Source organism: Eucalyptus grandis, chromosome 5 (assembly GCF_016545825.1).
Source record: "Eucalyptus grandis isolate ANBG69807.140 chromosome 5, ASM1654582v1, whole genome shotgun sequence".
Taxonomy (NCBI): domain Eukaryota; kingdom Viridiplantae; phylum Streptophyta; class Magnoliopsida; order Myrtales; family Myrtaceae; genus Eucalyptus; species Eucalyptus grandis.
This window is the reverse complement of record NC_052616.1, coordinates 13,048,513-13,067,466: the sequence shown is the minus strand read 5'-3', so window position 1 is coordinate 13,067,466 and position 18,954 is coordinate 13,048,513. Positions and strand designations below refer to the sequence as shown.

Sequence of the window (18,954 nt, the reverse complement as noted above, 5' to 3'; positions counted from 1 at the left end):
TGCTCATCATCTTCTTCTTTTTTGTTCTTTTCTGGCCATTCTGCTTGTATTTTCTTCCATCGAAATATGGTGGCCTTGTGTTGCTTTGCCCTTCCATAAGACCTGGTGCCAACATACTAGCCATAAAGAATCTTTAGCTCAAAAGTAAAAACACTTTTATAAACCGAGCACTTGGCTCTGATACCAATTGAGAGTGCTAGTATGAACAAAATAAAGGAGTTAGGGAAGAGAATAAGAACACAAGAGTTATAGTGGTTCGGCTTAATCCAAGCCTACGTCCACTCTCCCACGATAACAGCCTTCTTGGCTGGATTCCACTATGCAATCAACAAGAGATTACAACTCCGAGTGCAAACACTTAGTAGATCACACTATCTCACTAAGTCACTCTCTTGGTATTTCTCTCATGATTACAAACGTTTAAGCTCTCAAGAGACAAGTATATGATCTAAAGTCGCTTAGACTTTGGAATTATAAATTCTACGCTCCGTCTCTTACTTGCTCATCGGTCCATGATCTCCTTAAATACTCCTCCACTTCCAAACTACCGTTGGACAGCATCCCGGAGAATCGTCTTCCAATATACCCATTGGACAGCTCGTATCTTAGAAGATTTGGTAGCCGTTGAGTGACAAAGGTAAAATCCCAAATTGATTCCGATCGCCCATACAAACGAAATCTTGGTTTCCATAAGTAAAGCTTCTTCGTATAGAATTCTTGTCTTCAACATCCAATTGTCAATCATATAGATTGAGTCAATCAAATCAATCTTGATGTGGAATCCAAACCGGATCACTAGCCGTTGTATGATTGGGCTTGAGTTACGATTCATCGAATGGATGTAAAGTCGAGTCTTGAGACTTTACGATATGAGTCTTGAGACTTTACAATCTGGGTCTCTAGACTTTACAATCTGAGTCGTAGACTTTACAATCCGAGTCGTACCCGGTTCGGCTTCAAGATAGAGTACGTCTTCGGACTTTGAGTCTTGAGTCTCGAGTCTTCGGACTTTGAGTCTCGAGTCTCGCGCCTTCGACTTTGATAATATCCTCTACATGTTCTATTATCTGCATGGTCTATTACTCAACCATCAAACATGTTAGTAGCCTTTGATTTATTTTGTCATCTTCAAAACATCATAAGGGATTTCCCTAACAGGATGTCCTAGAGACAGGGGGAGTTGGCGAGCAAGAAAAGTCTACACCTCATGCTGTAGATAGTGAAGGTCCAAGACAATCTCCAGCAGACCCGAGGAAGAATTTCAGGCTTCTCACCGCTCGAAGAAGGTGATACGTCGACACCAAATTTGCAAGACTATACGAAGCGCCATCGTATACTCTTACTCCATCTGAAAAAGCTCATGCCAGTACACAGACAGACAATTCTGCAGATTTTCATCGAATCATGGATATTCTTCTGGAAATGCGTGGCCAAATATATGCTATGGAATGTGAAATTCAAGCCATGAAGAATGCTGGACAAGCATCTTCAGTCAGCCTGGAGGACAAGATGAAAGACCTCGCTCTGCAACTTCAAGCCAATGCCAAAGGAGATGAGGTAGCTCATCTAAGGGAGGACTTCAAGAGGCTAGAAGGCGTAGTCCGGTCAATGGGAGAATTCCGGATCGTGCGCATTCCCAAGCAGACATGACTCCTTTCTCACCCTCTTTTTAATGATGACAAAAAGGGGGAGAACCAATTTGAACAAACATTATTTTAAAACTTTATTTGACTTTTGTGGTTATGTTTACTTTTGAGTATGACTTGAGAACTTGAACTTGGGTGTGAGACTGAATTGGTCATGGGATTTTGATGCTTGACTGTTGCATTTATATCAAGTACTTGTTATATGGTATTACTCATGAAAGACTAACCAATTTGCTGTGGATGCAGAGTCTGGTTGTTTATTAATCTTTATGAGTTAGCCATATTGCTTGAGAAATGTTTTTGCAGGTCAAAGTTGTTCAAATCTACAAGAAAGTTTTGTCACCATCAAAAGGGGGAGATTGTTGGAGAAATCTTTCCGAATATTTTGAAGGCGACAAAACATTTCTATCGCCTAGTCTCGGATATCGATAGTTTAAAGTCTCAAGACTTTGTAATCTCAAGTCTCAAGACTCAAGACTCAAGACTCAAGACTCAAGATTATTCTCACCGACAGTCTTTCTAATCCGGTGGCGAAGGATATCCGGCCGAAGTATATGGTTGGGGATTCGATCCAATCCTGAAAAGATCTCTTGGTTGGATAATCACTTCGGATTCTTTTATTCTTATCTAAGAACAATTGAAGATCCGATGGTCGACGAAACATTCTTGGAATGTTCTATTCTTGGAAACCAAAATCCCGATTGTATGGGCGAACAGATTGATGGGCTATCATCGATTCCTTAAATAGCTCGGATGATCTTCTTAATTGATTTCGTCCAACGGGTAGATTGGAGGAATTCCTTTGGTAAGTGCCAACGGCTATGATGGCATAAAGGAGTATAAAAGGAAGACGTTCTAGTTGTTTTAAGTGTGTGATCGATAGAAAAATTCCAGTCCGAAGAACCTTGATTGTTAGTCGATACGGTTCGAGCGAAATTGTATACACGAGTGTGTTTATACTTGGTGATACTTGAGCGAGTGTAGTAGATCATCTACATCGAGAAATCAAGGAAGATCAACACCGTAACATCTCTTTGTTCATAGTGGAATCCAGCCAATCGGCATCGGTGCGAAGAGTGGACGTAGGCTTGAATCAAGCCGAACCACTATAAACCTCGTGTTTAATTCTCTCTTTCCTTTACTCGCTTTTACGATTGATTTTTTTAATACTTCATCTGTCTAAGTATTATGCAATCTTCAAGAAAATTTTCATAAACCTATTCACCCCCCTCTAGGTACTCGTACTAGCATTATCACACTGCAGCTATTAGCGTCATCTGCCTCTATATAGCAGAGCTTTTGAAGGGATTGCAAAGCCCCTATTCCTTGAAGGGCCTTAAAGCCAACTTTGAAGCTTAAATAGGGCATAAGCTTATAGCGATAAACAAGGAGATGACGAAGTCGTTGAAGTTTCCAAATGTCAACAGGCAATTCAGTGACATTTGTGTGTTTAAGGTCTAGAGTCTCTAAGTTTTTAAGCTTCACGATAGAAGTTGGAACCGTACTAACCTCAGTGCCCCTGAAACTTAGATATCTCAGATAACACCAATCAGCAACTTGAGCAGGGAACCTTTTTAAAGGAGCCGCTAGTATATCCAAAACATTGAGCATTTTCATATCACTAGCAAGAACTTTATTCATAAATGATCTCTCCATCCCAAACATATATAAAGAGCGAAGTTGAGACAAGGACCTGTTCTGTTGCAGAGCTCGCAGGGTTTTCTGTAATGACAAGCGACGGACTTTGTCTAGCTGTTCAAATTTTTCTTCTTTGGCTATTTCTGCAAACCCCTGATTGGTCGACTTGGAAGTGACAGTGTCCCACAGAAAATCATGGATGCGGCAATAATTGACGGCTCCATAAGTTCGTCTAGCAGCCACCTCAATCAGGTTTCTATTCAACAGCTCCATGAAGTAGTCCTCAGCAACTTCCTCGAGAGTCTTTCCTTCTTTCTTTTCAACAAATCCTTCAGCGATCCATAACCGAATCAGTCTCTTACACTTAATGCAGCGACCCTTGGGAAATAAACTTAAGTGCAAGAAGCAGGATTTCAGGTAGTATGGCATATCATTAAAGCCAAGCAAAAGAACTCTCTTCAAGTTTTTGAGTTTGTCGTCGCAGTCAATCTCTGTATCAAGACTATGAAGATCCAATTCCCATTCATCTATTATGTGCTTGTCTTTTGTAGCCAAAACACGACCGATAGCCACTATAGCAAGCGGCAGTCCTTCACACTTTTTTAAAATAAACTCACAGGTCTTCTCCAGATGGGAAGGGTGATATAGCTAGTATAAGTACCTCGAGGGGGTGAATAGGTATATAAAGGATTTTTCTCGATAATTGCACAATACTAGACAGCTTGATAGATTTGAGACAAACAATAATCAAAGTAAGACCGAGAGAAGAGAAAATTGAACACGCGGTTTATAGTGGTTCGGCTTATTTCAAGCCTACGTCCACTCTTCGCACCGATGCCTATTGGCTGGATTCCACTATGAACAAAGAGATGTTACAACGTTGTTCTTCCTTGATCTCTCGGTGTTGATGATCTACCACACTCGCTCAAGGTATCACTAAGTATAGACACTCTTTGTGTATACAATTTCGCTCAAAATGTATCGACTAATAATCAAGGTGCTTCGACTGGAATTTCTCTATCGATCATGCACTAAAGCAACTAGAATGTCTTCCTTTTATACTCCTTTATGCCATCATACCCGTTGGCACTTACCAAAGGAATTCCTTCAATTTACCCGTTGGACGGAATCAATCAAGAAGATCATTCGAGCTATTAAAGGAACTCCGATGATAGCCCATCAATCTGTTCGCCCATACAATCAGGATCTTGGTTTCCAAGAATAGAACCTTCCAAGAATATTTCGTCGACCATCGGATCTTCAAACGATCTTGATTACGAATAGAAGAATCCGTTATTTTTATCCAGCCAAGAGATCTTCTCTAGAGGATAGGACTAAATCCTCAACCAACTACTTCGGCTCTGGATTGCCTTCGTCACTGGATTAGAAAAAAACTATCAATGAGAATAGTCTTGAGTCTTGAGTCTTGAGTGCTGAGTCTGGTGATCTGAAAGTCTTCGGACTCTAAACGAAGGTCTGTATTTATCCGACTAGACTGATAGAAACGTTTTGTCGGCTTCAAAATATTCGGAAAGATTTCTCCAACAATCTCCCCTTTTTTTATGGTGACAAAACTTTCCCGTAGATTTGAACAACTTTGACCTGCAAAACATTACTCAAACAATATGGCTATCTCATAAAGATTAGTAAATCAACCAGACTCGCATCCACGTAAAATCGGTTAGTCTTTTATGGATAAGACCATACAACAACACTTGATATAAATGCAAACAAATCAAACATCAAAATCCACACCCAAGTCAGTCAAATTCAAGTTCACACCCAAGTCATACTCAAATATTCAAACACGTCAAAGTTTAAAGAGTTCAAAAGAGATTTAAAGAGTTCAAATTGCAATTCTCCCCTTTTTGTCATCATTAAAAAGGTGAGAGAAGAGTCAAGTCTGCTTGGGAACGTGCACAATATGGAAATCTCCCATCGATTGAACGATGCCTTCCAGCCTCTTCAAGTCTTCCCGTAGATGAGCCACCTCTTCTCCTTTGGCATTGGCTTGAATTTGAAGAGCGAGGTCTTTCATTTGATCTCCAGGTAACGAAGATGCTTTTCCAGCATTCTTCATGACTTGAAGTTCACATTCCAAAGCATAGATTTGACCTTGCATTTCCGAAGAACATCAAGGATACGACGAAAATCTATGGTATTGTCCGTCTGTGTGCTCGCATTTGCTCTTTCGGATGGAGTGAAGGCATACGATGGAACTTCGGTGTAATCGAGCAGATTTGGTGTTGACGTATCATGTCCTTCCTCGGGCATTTGAGAAGCCTGAAAATCTTCTCGGATTTGCCGGTGAGCGATTCACACCTTCACTCGACGCATGTGGAGTAGTTCTTCCTTGCTCGCCATCTCCCCGTCTCTAGGACCTCAATTGGGGAAGAGTGATGGTCATGCTCTTCAAAGCATCTTGATTCCCTTTCTCTACGGCTTCATCTCGCAGACTTTTCTTTTTTGTTTCTTCTTCTTCTTCAGCTTCTTTCTCTTCGTCTTCTTTCTTTTCTCTTGTTGCTCCTCTCGCTTCTCTCGTTCTTTGCTTGTCCCTCTTCCTCTCTCTGTTCTTTTTCTTCTCGCTTCTTTTCCTTTCTTCTGTCGTTCGTTGATTCAGTGCGTAACGTCTGGGTCCTTTTCAATGCGGAGATAGTGAGATCTTCTTCCTCATCTTCATCCTCCAAGATAAGAGTTCTCATCTTTTGGATGGAGCACCCATGGGCTCCTTCCTTTTCTCTTTGATGCGAAGATACTGGAGTCTTTACTTTGAACTTCTCCATTGCCTTATTTAGCTCTTTCAAGCGCATTTTTGTCAGCATTTTCAAACCCACCACCATTTTGTCACATGGTCGAATGCAAAGAGTATGTGGAGGTTCAATGTTCAAGTGTCTGAAGATCTTGGTCACAAGACTTGGATAAGGCAATTGGCCCTTGTCCTTCACCATTGCTCTGTACATGTGAAAGAGAATGGTGTGAGGGAGAGAGAACTTTTTCCCCGAATTGATCGCGTACATCAATTTCACCTCGGAGTTAGACACGCGATCTTGGATGTAGACTTTGGCCTGATACAATTGATCACAATTTTGTGAAGCAAGATGTTGATGGCATGCATTCTTGAGTAGGTAACTCTTCCTTCGTACTCCTGTCTTTGACAAGTTCCAGTGTGGTACGAGCAATTGAAACCTTGATTGGTCTATATCGTCCTCTTTCAACTCCAATTATGTCTGCCAACATGTCCACATCTACCTCATAGACTTGGTCTCGAACACTGAAGGATATTCTATTCGCATCTAAAAAGCTAAGATTCGAATAGAAGTATGCTGTCAATTGCGCATAACCGTCTGTGGTATCGGAGCAAAATTGCTCAAGTTGAAGCATTGAACTTCTCCCTTAAGTTCACATTAATGGCATCCAAGAAATCGAAATCAACACTCCTAGGGTTTATCACCCCTCGTTTCAACGATCTGAAGAACGATTCTCCTGTTCCTTCGATTTAAACAAATCCATCATTTTTCCCTTCACCTTCAAAGAACACCCATTCTAGGTTGAAATTCACCGAACATTTTATCATCATCGTTCCCATCGGTGGATTCAGTCCGATACACGAGGGTCACTTGGAATGTTCGCAAGTGCTTCCTCAGCCTTTCCTTTGGGAGCAATTCCCAAATCTTCCATTCGTCGCAAAAATATATACTCATTCCCATAATTCTTATCTTTAAGGAAATCATCTATATAGTTCAGCGGAGTCCCAATGCTCTTCAACGCACGATAGAGCTTGTAAATAAAAGAGGGTTTTGGACTCTTACGGTGCTGCGTCCTCGATTATTTCTTCCTCCGGTTGTTGACACGCACCTTGTGGGGTAGATGATGAAGAGTGACGTGGTGGAGAGTGAATAGGGCTCTGTTGTTGACTCGGTAATTCTTCCTCTTCGGTGAGATCAAAATGGGTAGGCCCCTCCCTCATTCTCTGTGGTCCCCTGTTCACAATTCTTGAAGACTTTCTCGAAGAAGACATCCTTCCTTGTCGTTGAAAGATTCCTTTACTCACTTTCCCAAGAAAAGATGACAACTTTCTCAAAGATGAACACGAAGTAGAGACAGGATTGGGAGGAGAATGCCTTTTTAGGGTTTTGAAGTTTAAGCGAGGAAAACTGTATATATAACTCGGTTTAAAAAGGAAAAACCATTCGGCACAAAGGAAAATGAATCGATGCCTCTTTTAAAATCAATAACTGCCAAATAGAAGTTAATCTTTTTGAAAAGACAAGATTCAGTTTTTCACAGAAATTATAAATTAACTGAACTAATGATCGTACCTTTTCGAGATTGAATATAATAATAACTTACAGTCTATAGCCATGAATGTCTGAGTCTGAGGGTTAGAGAGTCTTTAGACTTTAACTTCCCCAAGCTTCAAAATGTTGAGTCCGGAACGGATAAAATCGAATTGATTTTTCTCCAAAGGCTTCGTGAATATGTCCGCTAGTTGATTTTTTGAATCAACAAATTGAATCGAGATTTCTCCATTTTGAACATGATCTCTAATGAAATGATGTCGAATCTCTATATGCTTTGCTCTTGAGTGAAGGATAAGATTTTTAGTGAGATTGATTGCGCTGGTGTTGTCACATTTAATCTCTGTGCATGAGTCTTCAATTCCAAAGTCTTGTAACTGTTGTTTTATCCATAGAATTTGCGAACAGCAACTTCCAAGAGCTACATATTCTCGCTTGTTGAGAGAGCCACGTTGCTTTGTTTCCTTGAAAACCAAGACACCGTCCCGTTCCAAGCAATTGGCAAGTTCCCCGAAGTGCTTTTTCTATCAACTCGCAGCGCGGATCTGCGCGTCTCGAATATCCCATAAGAGTAAAATCTCCCTTCTTAGGATACCAAAGACCGATGCTTGAAGATGAAGCAACGTATTTAATAATACGTTTCGCAGCACTAAGATGGGATTCTCTAGGATTTGATTGAAACCTAGCACAGATGCAAACACTCAACAAAATGTCAGGTCTAAAAGCAGTAAGATAAAGAAGTGAACCAATGATGCTCCTGTACAGCTTTTGATCAACTTTCTTCCCTTCTTCATCTTTGTCTATCTTCAAAGAACTTGACATCGGTATGTCAGTCTTTTTGCATTTTTCCAGTCCAAACCTTTTGACAAGATCATTAGCATATTTTTCTTGATAAATAAAAGTTCATTCTTTCAATTGTTTTACTTGAAGACCAAGAAAGAATGTTAACTCTCCCATCATACTCATTTCAAACTCGTCCTGCATAGACTTAGAAAATTTATTGCACAAACTTTCATTAGAGGATCCAAAATAATATCATCCACATATATTTGAACAAGTAAAAAACATTTGTTTTCCTTTTTGATAAATAAAGTAGTATCTACTTTACCTTTGACAAAACCATTATGTATTAAGAACTTACTTAGCCTGTCGTACCAAGCTCGAGGTGCTTGCTTTAAACCATACAAGGCCTTTTTCAATCTGAAGACTAAGTTTGGCTTCTTTGGGTCTTCAAACCCTGGTTGTTGTTCCACATAAACTTCCTCATGGATAAATCCATTTAGGAAGGCACTTTTGACGTCCATTTGGAATAACCTGAAATTTTTATAACAAGCAAATGCAAGTAATAGTCGAATAGCTTCTAACCTTGCTACTGGTGCGTAAGTCTCATCATACTCTATTCCTTCTTCTTGCGTATATCCCTTGGCCACGAGTCTTGCTTTGTTTTGCGCGACTCTTCCTTTCTCATTCATTTTGTTTCTGAACACCCATTTAGCTCCAATAACAGTTTTACCTTTTGGTTTAGATGTCAATTCCCAAACATCATTAATGTTGAACTGTCTGAGCTCTTCTTGCATAGCTTCAATCCAGCTTTCATCAGATAAAGCTTCTTCTATGCTCTTTGGTTCAATTTCAGAAATGAGAGCCATAGCACTAGACTCTTCACGCCTTTTGGATCTGGTGCAAATTCCTTCATTAATTTAGCCGATAATGAGATCTTTGGGATGATTGGACTTATGCTTCCAGTTACTGGTTGATTTGTCTGGTTGATGATCTCTTTATTTATTTGAATCTTCACAAACAGCTTGATGATGGTCTTCCAGAGTCTGAGATACCTCTTGAGTTGTGAGCTTTGGAGGGTCTGGAGCAGGTTCAGACTCTTCATGATGAGTCTGACTGGATTCATCTTGCGTAAAGTCTTGAAATTTGACATTCATTGACTCCTCCACAGACTGGCTCTTCTTGTTATAGACTCTATAGGCTTTGCTTGATGTAGAATATCCAAGGAAGATGCCTTCATCTGATCTTTCTTCAAACTTACCAACTCGATCTTTTGCATTTTTCAATATAAAGCATTTGCAACCGAATACATGAAAGTATGAAACAATAGGCTTCTTATCTTTGAATAACTCATAAGGAGTTTTCTCTAGAATAGGTCTTAAGAAGATTCTATTGATGATATAGCATGCTGTTGAAACAGCTTCAGCCCAAAATCGTGAAGAAATCTTACTTTCAATTAAAAGAGTTCTAGCCATTTCTTGAAGAAATCTAGTCTTTCTTTCCACAACTCCATTTTGCTGAGGAGTATATGGAGAGGAGAATACATGCTTAAAGCCAGATTCATCACAAAATTTTGTAAAATCTTGATTTTCAAATCCACCTCAATGATCTGTTCTTATACTTGAGATAACACATCATTTTTCATTTTGAACCTTTTTAGCAATTTTTTCAAAATACAAGAAGGTTTCGGACTTACTTGCAAGGAAATATACCCAAGTAAAGCGGGAGTAATCATCCACAATTACTAGGCAATATTTCTTACCTCCAATGCTCGGGTTACGGTTGGTCCGAAGAGATCCATATGCAGCAACTGTAGTACATGATTAGTAGAGACATGATTTATTGGCTTAAATGAATTTCTTACCTGCTTTCCCAGAATACATAGAGTGCATGGATCAATCTTTTGGTATAGTAATTTGGGTAGACCTCGAACAAGCTGCTTTGATGAGATTTTGGCTAATTGCTTCATATTGACATGACCAAGCTTTCTGTGCCATAAGCTTGCTTCGTCTTGAATTGAGATTAGGCATTGTGATTCATTTGGTTTCACATCCGAGGAAGATAGATATTTCCATGTCTTCGACCCATGAAAGACGAGTAGAGTCTTTACTTGATTCCGTAACATGTTCCTTCTTGAAAGAAGATCTTAAAACCAAAAGTATCACACAATTGGCTAATCTTTGAGAAGATTGTAATTGAGTCCTTCTACTAGGGAAACATTGCTTATTGTGAGATTTCCAATTTTCACAGTTCCAAATCCCACAATACTTCCTTTGTTGTTCCCTCCAAATGAAACTTTTCCTTACTTGAACAAGCTTTATGAAGCAATTTGAGTTTCCTGTCATGTGTCTTGAGCATCCACTGTCAAGATACCACTTTACTTTTTTCTTGATGGAGACCTGCATTTAAAATAGAGTCTCAAGCTTTCTTTCGTACCCAAATTTTCTTGGGTCCTTTGATGTTAGTATGATAAGCAGTATTAGCCCATACTTTCTTAACAGGTTTTTTCAAACCATAGGACACTCTTTTTCAAAGTGATCCTGGACTGTTGCACTTTGAACACTGAGGGCATTTCGACCTACGACTTTACAAAAACTTTCTTGAAATGATTTTTGTAAGCCTCTCTCGAGGGTCTTTTCTTAATTCTTTCTTTTACTTTAGGAAAATCAATCAAGGGAATTATTTCTGTTGTCATACCTAGACCGGACTTATTGAAGTAAGGTCTTTGAGCTGAAAGAATTTTTTCAAGTATTTCGGACCCTATTGAAAATTTCTTTGAAATATTTGATAAATCAGTTTTTAAAAGGGCATTTTCTTTTAAAAGATTATCTTCATTTTCTTTAAGAGTGGAAACATTCAAGTCTAAACTTTTAACTCTTTCTTCTAAAACGTTTTCCTTTTGTTTTAGAGCTGAGTTTTCCTTTTTAAGTTCGGAAATTCTTTTGAGAGAAGTCTTAAGACTAAAACACAGTTCATCAATGTATTTAGAAACTTTGACAGGAATTTTAAAATTACTTGCCTCAAATTCACTGTCTGAGTCTGAGTCTGATTGTGCCATCAGACATAGGTTGGCATATTCATTTTCACTTTCTTCACACTCTGTATCACTCCAGGTTTCAGCTTCGAGAGCTTTTCAAAACTTTTCAGCTTTTCCTCTCTTCTTCTTCAGAAGAGGACAGTTGGGTCTCATGTGTCCCTTTTTCTTACATTCAAAGCAAACCACATCTTTGTTTGGTTCCTCATCATCAACAGACTTGGTCTGCTGTCTTTGAAAACTTTGTTTCTTTGAGTTGAACCTTCTTCCTTTTCTATTCAGTTTTAATCTTCTTATCATGAGAGCAAGCTCCTCATCGTCCATATCATCTTCGAATCATCATCGTAATCATCATTTGATTTTAATGCAATGGATTTCTTACCTTTTGGATCTTCATCTTCATTAATTCGTTCCACTTCATAAGATCAAGAGTTCCAATCAGCTCGTCGACGAGATAGTGGCATAATTCTTTGCGTCTCTCTTATTGAAGTCTTTATGTGATTCCAATCCTTGAAGAGTCCACGCAGTAGCTTGTTTACCTTCATGGGATCAGAAATTGTTTGTCCTTGATTCTCAAGACCATTGACAATATATGTAAAACGGCTAAACATGTCAATTATAGATTCTCCTGGTTTCATTTTGAAGGCTTCATATTGACCGAGGAGAATGTTAATTCTGTTTCCTTCACTGATCTGTTCCTTCATAGGTGATATGTAATCTGTCCCAAACTTCTTTTGCTGTAACACAAGAAGATATTCTGTTATATTCGAGTTGGTGACAAAGCACAATATAAAGAGTAAATTGCTTTTGCATCGAGTGCTTGTCTCTTGATTATCTCTTCCGAGTCATTTCGCTGGTCTCAACAGTTTCTTTCCCTCTTTCGAGACCGATGCACTGTAGGAGTAATTCCTTTTCTACAACGTCCCATTCCGAGAGGATCCTTTGATCGTAGGAAAACTTTCATCTTATTCTTCCAGATGTTGTAATCATTTCCATCAAAGTAGGGTGGTCTGGTATTGCTTTGCCCTTCCATCAGCCCTGGTGCTAGCATACTAGCCATGGATCTTTTACTCTGAAGTAAAACACTTCAAATAAAGTGAGTACACGAGCTCTGATACCAATTGATATAACTAATATAAGTACCTAGAGGGGGGTGAATAGGTATATAAAGGATTTTTCTCGATAATTGCACAATACTAGATAGTTGATAGATTTGAGACAAACAATAATCAAAGTAAGACTGAGAGAAGAGAAAATTGAACACGCGGTTTATAGTGGTTCGGCTTATTTCAAGCCTACGTCCACTCTTCTGCACTAACAGCCTATTGGCTGGATTCCACTATGAACAAAGAGATGTTACAACGTTGTTCTTCCTTGATCTCTCGGTGTTGATGATCTACCACACTTGCTCAAGGTATCACTAAGTATAGACACTCTTTGTGTATACAATTTCGCTCAAAATGTATCGACTAATAATCAAGGTGCTTCAGACTCTGGAATTTCTCTATCGATCATGCACTAAAGCAACTAGAATGTCTTCCTTTTATACTCCTTTATGCCATCATACCCGTTGGCACTTACCAAAGGAATTCCTCCAATTTACCCGTTGGACGGAATCAATCAAGAAGATCATTCAAGCTATTAAAGGAACCTGATGATAGCCCATCAATCATGTTCGCCCATACAATCAGGATCTTGGTTTCCAAGAATAGAACCTTCCAAGAATATTTCGTCGACCATCGGATCTTCAAACGATCTTGATTACGAATAGAAGAATCCGTTATTTTTATCCAGCCAAGAAATCTTCTCCAGAGGATAGGACTAAATCCTCAACCAACTACTTCGGCTCTGGATTGCCTTTGTCACTGGATTAGAAAAAAACTGTCAATGAGAATAGTCTTGAGTCTTGAGTCTTGAGTGCTGAGTCTGGTGATCTGAAAGTCTTCAGACTCTAAACAGAAGGTCTGTATTTATCCAGACTAGACTGATAGAAACGTTTTGTCAGCTTCAAAATATTCTGGAAAGATTTCTCCAACAAAGGGCATGAGCTCCCCTGAAATGTCTTCTTGCAGAAAAGCTTCCATGACTGATCTACTGGCAGAGGCTCCATCTTATAGACCTTCCCCTCGAATTCTCGACAGGAGGTGTGTGCTAGATCATAATTCCTGGTTGTGATGATTATTCGGCTGCCGCACATGTTGCTAGGCAGTGCATGTTTGACAACATCCCATTCGTCTATCCTCCATGTGTCGTCTAGAACAACCAGATACCTCGCTTCCTGTAGCAAGTCCTTGATTAACATCTTCAGCCAGTAGATATTCATGGCGTCTGCACCACAAGGAATCGGTTGTCTGATCACCCCCCCGATTTGCTGATGTATGTCCTGAAGGAGCTCTCCTATATTTGGAGAACCAGAGAAATTGATCCAAGTACATACCATGAAATGTTTCTTGACCTCTGGATCTTGATAAACTTCATTTACCAGCGTGGTTTTGCCCAATCCTCCCATCCCGACGACCGAGATAACTTGTGGCCTAGAGGTGCCCTCAACCAACCACGCAACCAGCTGCTTCTTCTGTTCTTCAATGCCCACAAGCTCATTTTTGTCTGAAAAACAGTCTTTACCTCGGTGTTCATGCCATGTGTTGTCGGAGTAATTGGAGCCTGGGCCATGTTCAGCTTTACTGAACTTGTGCCGTAGCCTCTGGTGTCCGTCACATAAGCTTTTGATTCTGGAGTTGATGTTCCGTATCTGCGAAATGGTCCGATAACGAGCTTTCATGTTCTTCACACAGCAAGATATTCTACAGAAGAGACCCGCAAACCCAACCCCATGATCATGCGCCGAGAGAAGTTTGAACTCGTCGAGAGCATCTTCAGTGACATTTGCAATCTCTCTCAGCTGCTTTACCCATTCTCTGACTTCCTCATCGCTCTCTTCCATGGAATCTGCGACCCTCAGTGATGCACTTATGCCCTCCAACTGTCCTCTCGCTGAGCGAACTTCGTCCTCAGCATCTCTGAAGAATTGCCCTTCATTGTCCAGAAAATTTGTGAGCTTCCCAATAAGGAAGTTCACGGCAGCTTCTGCCATGCTCTAATTGTGCGTGTGCAGAAGTTGTGGATTATAACGCTGGCAGGATCCTTTACGTTGTGGCTAGAAAATTTGGAAATGGTGAAACGTATGATGTCCATGCTGAACTTTAAATTTTGTATCTCTTTCCTGAGAAAATTATATTTTATAGTCCTTTTCGCAACTCCTGACATTATTATTTACTCCTACCAACTATTCGATATATTTGATTTTTGTAGTAGTTCTTAGTGCGAGAGTTTATGAATGTTTCGATCTTTCAATGAAGTAACATAGAATATATTAGTAACTAGATTTGCACTTCCGTTAAACAGAAAGTCACTGATTAGGCAACCCACTGCGAGCTTTGTATAAAATGACATATCCACGCTACTGGAATATATCATTTTAGCATTTCCATGAACGACAATTAAATTGGCCGGCTGTGAGTTACAAATAATTTTTGCTAGTCTAGTTTGTTGAATCTATTTTGCGGGCTATACCGCTTGAGGTAGGCATTCCGACGATGCACCATAGGCTTTCTCAAGCTCACATTTCTACGTAAAAGTTCGGGATGAAATTAGGTTTGGGCTGACGAAACAACTTAAGATCAGGTCAGATGTTTCAAATTGCTGGTCAAGACTTTCACAACTGTCACCTTCCCAGGACCTCAAGTTGAATGGTCCTGGGGATTGGGGTATCATTCAACTTGAGGTCACATACTTGAAACTTATTAGTTTATTTTTTATTATTATTATAGAAATTTTTGTGTTTTATGAGATTGGACAGTCATCGAATAAGCTACTAAGGGGATTCTCTCTCTAAAAAACTTAACAAATACTTTGGCTTTAGTCTCCAAAAAAGCTCTTTCCCTTGTACTGTGTAGAGAGCTAGACCAAGTCCAAGTTGTCCAACAACAAATCAGTAATGGAAAAGGACATTGATTACAACTGAGCTACTAAAATACAAGCATATTGTCACAATAAATCATCAATCACTGGCGACATCAAACTCTAAAAACAGGGTCAAACCGATGCATCTTTATGAAACATTGGAGCATTCACGAATGCGTTACTGTCTATTACGTGGAGTTGATTTGGATCCCATGAGGAGAAAATGACATTTGGTGGACAGACTTGTGAGGAAAAGCAGGGCCATCCAGTTCAAACCCTTGCGAGAATTTCAAAGGATGAATTCTTCCAAGAAGTAAAAGGGTCTGTCCCTTAATTCCAAGCACCAAGAGATTTGGATGATCGCATTTAACAAATGCAAGCTAATTTTCTCCTAGTTGCAGGGTTGCCTGGGACGTACATGCTTACTCAAAGAAAAATTAATTGTTTTCATGGATAAATGTATTAAAAGTTCTAAAACTTATCATAAAAATATAATTGAGTCCTAAAATTTTTTAAAAGTATAATTAAATCTTAAAACTTGTTATAAAATGCAATCAAGCTCAAAAACTTTCAAACAATGCAATCAAGTAAAAAAAACTTATCAAATTGGTCTAATCTAGTCTTTTTGTTTATTACACTTTTTAAAGTTATAGAATTCATATTGGATTTAGTTGCACTTTTTAAAGAATTTTAGGACCCAATTGCACTTTTGTGATAAGTTTTAGAATTTAGCTGTACTTTTTGTGACAATTTTTAGGACTTCAAATACATTTATCCCTAATTTTAATGAAATCCGCGAAATGTAATAAACTAAATTCTCTTGGACAGATTTAGGATAAACATTTGGACACATCTTAGAACCGGTGCTTCTAACTCCATCAAATTCAGGAGTAATTCGTCAAAACTTCCAGTTTGCTCATCTAACGTAGTGATTCCACAGGCTGGGGGTTTGATATGGAAGTGGTCAACCTTCGATGTCCGTCATTCCATCAGCTTATGGCTGTTTGCTCCTGATGCACACCCGCATAACAAATACAAAAACCTAATACTCTTGTCTTGTCTAAGTTGAAAATGGCCATTGTCAATATCGTTTAGTGTCTTTGCATGAACATACTTAATTCACTTTTGATGGATTTATGAGATGGGCCTGAGTTGGCCCGTCCGCCCAAGTTGGGCCCAAAAAGCCCGGCCCACGGGAATAGGGCCCGTGGATGGGGGAAGGTATAAAAGGGAGGAGAGAGAGAGAGAAAGTAGCACCCTTTGGCACAATCAACGTACGCTTCTCTCCCGCGCGTTTTCTCTCCCGAAGAACAAAAGAGGCATACGGCTTCCAATTTCTTCCCTTCAAGGCTTCATTCGACCCGGATTCTCTTCCTCCATTGGCGTTTGGTGTTTAATCTGTGGCTAACAAGGTACGCTCAAATCCGTGGTGTGCTTTACGATCGGTGATGCGTGGTTTTTCCCGGCTTCGTCTTCCGCATTGATTTAGGGGTTCGATTTAGTATCGGATCCGGTATTTCGGGATCGAGTCATTCCCAACATTGGTATCGAGCCCTAGTTCACGTTTTCCCGATCAATTTGATGTTTTTTGATTGATTTATCGCAAAAGGAACTTTTCGGCCGTACGGATCGGGCGAGCAATCCCGACACCCGAGACTTCTTAGGCCATTTTCATGAGTTTTCGAATGTCAAAAACAAATTCTGAAAGCACGGGAGAAAGGCGACGTCGAGACGAGTTTGGAGATGTCGAGCGCGGCCGACGACGCCGCACGCGCCCACACGCGCGGCCGGAAGGCGCTGCGCGTGGGCGCGACACGCCCGGAAGCGCTCGATCGCCAGGCGCGTGCGGCACACGCGCCGGTCGGTCGGGCGATCGGCGCGTGCGCGCCGCCAGCCGGCGAACCGGCACGCGCCCGGTCCACGGACCGACGCGTGCGACGACGGCATGACGTCACCCAACGGCCGAATCATTGGCCGATGTCATCGATGACGCCGATGACGCCGGCGGCGGCGACCCGACCCGCGAACCGACCCGACCCGACCCGCGCGAGACCCGGCACGCGTGCGGCACGTGCCGGATGACGTCTTGTGACGTCGGCCGTGCACGTGAGCGCACGTGCGGGCGGTCACGCGCCGGCCCGACGTCCGACGCCCCGGCCGGTCCGACCCGACGACAATCGGTCCGACCGGCGTGCGACCGTTGACCGCGCCCGTTGACCGTTGACCGTTGACCGACCGTTGACAGTTGACCGACGACCGTTGACCGTTGACTTGACCGTTGACTGGCCGTTGACTTTGACCGTTGACCAAAAAAAAAAAAAGGAATTTGTTTCTTTTTCAATTATGTCTGTGTGGGTTGTAGGTCATCCATTTTAATTCTGCATTTGTTGCATGAATCATGGAAATTTATGTATTTTCCATTTTGTTTATTATGGATGATAAGTGATCCATTTTAGTTACGCATTTGTTGCAAAAACTATGATGCGTAATGCAATAAATCCCGAGACCGGAAAGGAAGAGCTAGACTAAAAGGCTGATGAAAAAGTTAGCTAATTTTCGGTGGCTTGATGGTGATTTAGTATCACATATGGTCAAGGTCGATCGGAAAATTCAAAATCATCAATAATTGTTATCTTATGTCGGATTTTGATAAGGTGCGATTTTGTTGAACACTCTTCCACCCGAATGGCAAGATGTGTTAGATCGGCTATGGGAGGTCAACGTGGTCCCTTTATAGGAGGCTGGTGGAAGCTTTTGTAAAGAGTACTATAGGATTATAACAAGGCCAAAACTTCAACCCTTGAACAAAAGTGCGCTCGTTCCGCGAGTGAATGCGCCTTGGTGGCGACATGAGAGCTCTCCAAAAGTTTTTCCATGGTTGGCAAATGTACCTTTTTTTTGTTTTGGCGATAGATTAGAAGGGACATTTCCTAATTATTTCTTAGATTAATTGTGAGATTTTTTTTTATATAGATGTAAATATCTCTTTCTATGTTGATATTTTTCTTTGTATATATTGAGTGTAATGTATAGTTGTATTATGTGAAAGCTATGTTATTCTATTGGATGTTAGATAATATTTGCTTTCTTTACATTCTGGGATTCTTTGTGGGTAGTTATAGAAGTTTTTGTGACTTCATAGAATTGATTTTGCATATGACAATCATATTAATGATAATTTTAAGTTAGGATTTTTGGAGGATGATTGGAAACATAGTGACCTTTTGATTCTGAAGCCTTACTTGAAATTATTCATTAATATGATGGGTCTATGTAAATAGGAATGCATAAATGATAGGCATTAATTATTCGTGCATGTATGTCGATGTGTTCGGAACGATGGTTTCAGCATTTAAGAACGTGATTGCTGATATGAACGGCAACTATTGTGAAATATTGAATATGAAGATTCAATATGTGCTGGAAAAGCAAAAAGCACTAGAAGCTCTTGACCATATTATGGAAGATCTTGAGGATGTTGTGCGCCACCTTGAGCTGGTAGAGGACCGCTTAACGGCATGTGAGCTGAGAATAGATATTTGCAATGCTGGTTCTAGCTCATAAAGGGTTTTTGAGCTCTAAGCGCAAGCGTATT

General features: G+C 40.3%; 1 protein-coding gene across 1 annotated transcript; it reads right to left on the bottom strand.

Annotated features, from left to right (window-relative positions):
* Positions 1-1,339: 1,339 nt before the first annotated feature.
* Positions 1,340-14,490, bottom strand: LOC120293637 (disease resistance protein RPM1-like). Its single transcript, XM_039313337.1, has 3 exons — positions 13,492-14,490; positions 2,886-3,881; positions 1,340-1,348 (listed from the first exon to the last, which is right to left on the bottom strand). Exons 1-3 carry the CDS (start codon positions 14,488-14,490, stop codon positions 1,340-1,342), a joined length of 2,004 nt encoding a protein of 667 aa, XP_039169271.1.
* Between the last annotated feature and the right edge of the window lie 4,464 nt (positions 14,491-18,954).

Excerpts from the sequence above, each read along its gene's own strand:
- LOC120293637 (XM_039313337.1), bottom strand. The coding sequence starts at position 14,490 with ATGGCAGAAGCTGCCGTGAACTTCCTTATTGGGAAGCTCACAAATTTT. Across the intron at positions 3,882-13,491 it reads ATAAGATGGAGCCTCTGCCA|TGTGAAGGACTGCCGCTTGC; the intron begins GTAGATCAGTCA and ends ATTTTAAAAAAG.